Source organism: Tupaia chinensis, unplaced genomic scaffold (genome assembly GCF_000334495.1).
Source record: "Tupaia chinensis unplaced genomic scaffold, TupChi_1.0 Scaffold000495_1, whole genome shotgun sequence".
Lineage (NCBI taxonomy): Eukaryota > Metazoa > Chordata > Mammalia > Scandentia > Tupaiidae > Tupaia > Tupaia belangeri.
Window position 1 is genome coordinate 224103 of NW_006160007.1, and position 6613 is coordinate 230715.

The 6613-nt window shown below is 40.4% G+C and overlaps 1 protein-coding gene across 1 annotated transcript in view; it reads left to right on the forward strand.

Moving 5' to 3' along the window:
- Positions 1-6613, forward strand: part of HS3ST3A1 (heparan sulfate-glucosamine 3-sulfotransferase 3A1) — a 133893-nt gene that overhangs the window by 121122 nt on the left and 6158 nt on the right. Inside the window, exon 2 of the mRNA XM_006156499.3 lies at positions 6312-6599. Coding sequence (XP_006156561.1) covers positions 6312-6599 — 288 coding nt within the window. The remainder of the gene's footprint in view (positions 1-6311; positions 6600-6613) is intronic.

The following is a 6613-nucleotide window of genomic DNA, read 5'->3' on the forward strand; positions in this document are numbered from 1 at the left end:
AAAATAAATAAATAAATAAATAAATAAATAAATAAATAAATAAATTTTTTAAAAAAGAAGAGACAGAAAAAGAAAAGTTTTACTTACTAATTGTGAGTTCTTGTAAGGCCATTGTGTTGTACTGTGCGTAAAGAAGTAAGTCCTTCGAAAGCAAAAGAAAACAAAACAAAATTGGAAAGAGATATTTGAAAGAGAAGACATGATAGAAATGATTTGGTGATTTATAAGCTTTACAGAGTTCTTCGTTTTAGCTTTCTCTAAATTCATCCCAAAGAAAGACTTAGCTATTTGTGACATTTTGGACTTTTTCTTTTGTTATTACAATGAGTTATCATTATAAATACATGAATTGAAACCTGTGGAAACAATGTCTATGAGATAATTGGGGAATCTCTACTTAACCCTGCCTGTGTATAAGAGAGTTAAATCTTCATTTCTAACCTTTTAGTGTGAAAATTTAATCCTGACATTCAATGTTTTTATTAATATGTGTGGACTTTCCCCCTTTTTTCCTTAGTTGTTTTGTGTTTTATTATTTATTTTGATGTCCCTCTGGGTTTCCTGGTGTAGTATTTCCTTAAGTATTTCCTGAAGAACTGATTAAGTTTTGGGAATTTTTTTTTTTTTTTTGGAGAAATTTTTGCTCTAGGGTACGTGTGCTCGCCAGAAAGACAGACAGAGAGACAGAAAGTGAGAAATCACCCCCCAGGGGGGATGACCACGCCGCAGTCCCTTCTGCTCCATTCTCCTCTCAGGATCTTGAGCACACACACACATGCACCTGGCGTGAGTTTAAGCCACCTGGTCCAGGACTCAAACCGCGGTCGGCTACATGGGAGTTCAGTGACATAGCCATTACGCTAACTGCTGGTCCCAAGTTTTGGGAATTCTTTTAGCATTTGTTTATTTGGGAATAATTTTATTTCTCTTTCCCATTAGGAATATAATCTCGTTGGGTATAGTACTCTTTTTTTGCGGGGGGGAGAGGTTTTTTTGTTTAGGGCACGTGTGCTTGCCAGACAGACAGAGAGAGAGAGACATAGAGACAGAAAGTGAGAAATCACCCCCCAGGGGGGATGACCACGCCGCAGTCCCTTCTGCTCCATTCTCCTCTCGGGATCTTGGGCACGCACGCACATGCGCCCAGCGTGAGTTTTAAGCCACCGGGTCCGGGACGCGAACCGTGGTCGACTACGTGGGAGTCCAGCGACCCAGCCATTACACCAACTGCTGGTTCCCGGGTATAGTACTCTTGACTGAAATTGGTTTTACTTCACATTTTAAACATGTCTTCTCATTCTATCCTTGCCTGCATTGTTTCAGTCTGATGTTAGTCTAATGGGGTAATGTCTGTAAGTAACTTGGCATTTCTCTCTTGCCAGTTTTAGAATACTGTTTTTGGGTTTTACCAGTTTGAGTACGATATGCCTTGGAAAGGATCTTCTGATGTTATATCTATTTGATATCCTTTGTATTTCTTGGATTTGGATACTGACATGCTTCTCTAAATTTGGAGTTTTCTGCTCATATATCATGAAAAGATTTTCTATGTCTTTGTCTCTTTGCCTTCTGGAATGCCTGTTCAGTGACTCTGCAACCAATTAATGATGTACAAGATTTCTCATATGTTGTCCTGACTTTGAATGGTTATTCTATTCTTGTCAGTTATTTGTATGAAATCAGAGGCTTTTTTCTTCAAGGTCAAAGTTTTATTTCTTTTTATTTATTTTTTTTCTTTCTTTTGCATGATCCAATCTTCTGTTGATACTTTTGAAGGAGATTTTGGCTTCCTGCATTATATTCTTTATCTGCAGAAGTTCTATTTGATTACTTTTCAGTATGTCTGTCCCTTTATGGAGTTCCTCATTCAAGTCATGGAAGGACTTATTTCATCTCCTCAAATTGGTTGTCTGTTTTCTCTTGTAGTTCACTGAGTTTTGTTACAACGAATATTCTGAATTCCTTTTCTGATATTTTTTTGTGACCTCTTGTGTTTTATCCATTGTTGGTGAGGAATTATTATGTTCCCTTGAGGGGGGAGATATTTCATGATATTTTTCTATTTCTTAGGTCTCTGCATTGACTTTTAGTTGTCCAGTAATATACTCAATTCTTCTATGACTATGGAGTATATTTCTGTGGCTCTGTGCTCCTGCACTTCTCTATGACATGTGTAAGCTCCATGCCAGTTCCCTTTCTACTGTGAGCGGGAGGGTGAAATCCACAGTAGGAGTTTAGGGTTCAGGTTTTCAGAGGGTAGTTTCTCGCTTTTTACTGTTAGAGGGGTTGTAGGGAGAGAATTCCTCCCTAGTCTCTATCTTCAGGTGTTTGGTTCCTGTAACTCAAACCTTTCTGCTCCCATGTGGCTGGAGTTTGAGCTACACAGGTAGAATGTAAGATGGTAGACCACTTCATGTACCACTTGGACAGAAGCAGCTGCTCTTCCACCACAGGAGGCTGAGGAGGGGTCCCCCATGAGCTCAATCCAAGCATCTTGAGCCTCCATGTTGCTCTTAGAAGGGTGAGAAAGCATCGGCACACATGAAGCAGCAGCTCCCACCTTCCATGTCTTCGGTCTCAGGCTGGCTTTTTAATTCTTTAATCAATAAATATTTTGATCACTTTAGTATATTTGATCTCCTTCCCTCAGCCTTTCAGCCTGTCAGGATCTTGGACACATGCATGCCTGCCTGGTCAACTGGCCATCAGACCAAATCCATGGGTGCCACATGGCTTTCGGAGCTATAATTCAGTGCACTATTGACTGCACCCTAGGCGTGGCCCTTCGCTCACTCTTTTATTTTATTTTATTTTTTTGGTAGAGGTTTTTGCTTTAGGGTGTGTTCTTGTAACCCAAACTTTTCTGCTCCTAGTGAGGGACAGAGAAAGACATAGGCAGAGAGACAGTAAGAGGGAAAGTAAGAAATCATATCCACCACCAGGCAGGATGGCCAGGCCATAATCCTTTCTCCTCCCAGGCTTTGGGGCATGCATGCACATGTGCCTCACATGCGTTTTCAGCCACTGGGTTCAGGACTTGAATCTCAGCTGGCCATGTGGGGATCCAGCAATGTAACCATTGTGCCATCGCTGACCCCCCCCCCCAAGTTACTCTTTTTCAGAATGAAGGTATATTTGAGAGGTGTGTAATGAGAGCACATTACCAGCGATGTGGAAAAAGGAACTGCAAATTCAAATAAAATACACACACACACACACACACACACACACACACACAAAACCCAACAGAAATGAAACATGTAATTATCATTTATCTTTCCATAAAATAAAAATAAAAAAGTAAAAATGAACTGACTGAAATTACTAAAGAAGACAAAAATGAGAAAAAAAAAAAACCTGCATTAAAGGAAGGTAGTTGTCACACGATTACTGATAATGTTGATAAATTTGTGCCAGATATAATGCTGATGAGAGCTAGAATATTTACAAACCAACTTATATGATATCTTTAATTGATTTAAATAATGTAGTTGGCATGGTGGAGGAGTAGAAATGGGGGCACTTATAAATGAAATGGGCAGCCGTTATTAATATTTAAACCTGATGTAAGGTGCATGAAATTTTACTTTACAATTTTTCTACTTTTGTATATGTCTGACATTTTCCACGATATATAGTTAGTAAATAGTGTAGGTGGGCCAATTGCAGGAAGTCACCAAAAGACAAAACAATACCAAGCATTTTTTTTTTACTACAAATGCAAAATAGAAACTAATAACAAAATTAGGAACAACAATGATTCAGACATTACAATTAAAAATAAATACATTCCAGGACCAGCAGTTAGCATAATGGCTATGTCGCTGGACTCCCATGTAGTTGACCGCAGTTCAAGTCCCAGAACGTGGCTTAAACTCACGTCGGGCGTGTGTGCATGCGTGCCCAAGATCCCAAGAGGAGAATGGAGAAGGGATTGAGGCGTGACCATCCCTCCTGGGGGGGTGATTTCTCGCTTTCTGTCTCTCTGTCTCTCTCTGTCTTTCTGGCAAGTGCACGCACCCTATAGCAAAAACCTCTCGGAAAAAAAATAAAAAATTCCTAGGTAATGCCTGTATCAAAAGGGCAATCAAAACTGTAACTACTGTATACCGACAAAGTTAAGATAAGGGTAACAGTATGAGGGGACTTCAAAACGTTCCATGCAAGGGCGGGCAGAAGACATGGTGGTTACGGCACCAGGTTTCCACATGGCTGACCTCAATATGAGTCTCAGACATGGTGACTTGGCTTAAAAATCACACTGAGAGGGCAAGCAGGTTGCATAGTGGTTATGGTGCTGAACTCTCAGTTGATCAACCATGGTTCAAGTCCCAGACCCAACAGCTTGGAACTCAGGCAGGGCACGTGTGCATGCATGCCCAGAATCCCAGGAAAAGAATGGAGAAGAAGGGATCAAGCATGGCCATCTTCCCTAAGGAGGTGATTTCTCACTTTCCCCCTCTGCCTTTCTGTTTCTCCAATGAGTACACACACCCTATGGCAAAAGCCTTAAACATGTGTTTGAAAAAAGAAAATGGGATAGAACTGTACTTACTCATTTGATGAATTTAGGAAAAAAGTATTAATTGTCCAAATCAATAGGTGACAAGAAAGTATTGTACTAAACCAATGCTCATATAGGAAAGTGAAAAGATCTGGGCTCTACCCTCACACCCAAAAGTGTCAGTATCTGATCGCTTTGTAAATGACTCCCACCAAACTGTGAAAGAATAAAAAATTATTTTGTTACTATAACTTTTCTAGACTATAAAAAACTATGAAACACTTCTCAACCCTTTTTATTTATGGAATAATTTATATCCTATCAAGCTATTGAACAAAAGAAAAATAAGTTACCTCTTATGAATGAATAGGAACAGAAACTCCAAAACAAAATCGTAACAGATAAGCTCTAAGACTATATTAAAGGAACAATGCACTATCATCAAATAGAATTTATTTCAGGAATAAACATGAATCCAATATAAAGATGTTTATAGGTTTGGTTCTTATCATCAATGGATCAAAGGGCAAAATGCATTTCATCATTGCAATTAATTCCAAAACATACCTTTAATCGAATACTAATTCTTATAAAACTCAGAATTAGATAGTGCCTCAGTATTAGAATGTACATATACCCAACTGCACTCGAATGTGTATTTCAAATGACTAGTGTGTGAAGAAGACAGACTTCATCTTTCCTCTTTCTACTTTTTGACTGGCCAGGAGGCCTATTATATCTCTGTAGGAAGGCATGCTGGAACCAAACAGCAATATCTACCCTATCAAAACTCCAGTGAGGGCAGGGGTAGGCAGAGGTTGGTAGCTAAGGCACTGGACTCCCACATGGCTGACCATGGTTCAAGTCCTGGACCTGATGGCTTGCGTTCTCATTTTCCTCCTCTCTCTCTCTGTGGTGAGAGCATGTGCCCTATAATGAATTGAAAAAATGATGACAATAATAAATAAAAGTAAGGAAATAATAAAAATTTGTATTATGGAAAACTGTGCATGGACTTGAAAAAATGAAAAATAAAAGCTCCAATGGGATTGTTTTCTTTCTAAAATGACAGAGTGACTTTACCATTGATCAGGAAGATTAAGCAAACAAGAATGTCCAAGAACCTATGGAACAACAGAAAGTCTGAATTAACATAGGCGTACATGAAAACATACTATCATTTATAACTGGACCAAAGTAGAAAGGAACTGAGCTGTTTAGAATAGAATGATGTTGGGCTTTTCAAATCATTAGATAAGAGATAGATTATTGAGTAAACTTGTTACAGGGAAATTCAGGAATTATGAATTAAAGTGTTTTGTGTAGTGGGCTCTGGTATTATGTTTACTAATTGCTTTCTTTATAAGAAAACTACAGGAAGGGCTCCGAATATCTTAACACCATCTCATAGCATATTGCTGTGTTTATGACCACATTCTAATTCCCCTAATAATTTGATTGTTTTTTTTTTACAGCATTGAGGATTGATCATTTTTAAAAAATAGAAAGTTAACATGCACTTATTCTGTGGCAGGCACTTTTCTAAACTGCGGAGTTATGTTAGATCATTTAATCACCACAGCCGTGTGCTATAGGTCATATTATTTTCGGTTTAAGAGGAAGCGGGGTGCAGAGGTTATGCACCCTCACCAGGGTCAGAGGGTGGGAGGTGTGGAGGTCGGAGGAGCTGGCACCTCGCTCTGGAAGGCTGCCTCCTGAATATGTGAGGCACTGCCTTGCAATGAACTCTCTACACTAGGGGCAACGGCTCATTCTTCAGTCTCTAACGTGCCTTTGCCTTCCTCAGGGACCTGATGCCCAGAACCCTGGACGGCCAGATCACCATGGAGAAGACGCCCAGCTACTTCGTGACGCGGGAGGCGCCCGCGCGCATCTCGGCCATGTCCAAGGACACCAAGCTCATCGTGGTGGTGCGCGACCCGGTGACCAGAGCCATCTCGGACTACACGCAGACGCTGTCCAAGCGGCCCGACATCCCCACCTTCGAGAGCCTGACGTTCCGGAACAGGAGCGCGGGCCTCATCGACACGTCGTGGAGCGCCATCCAGATCGGCATCTACGCCAAGCACCTGGAGCACTGGCTGCGCC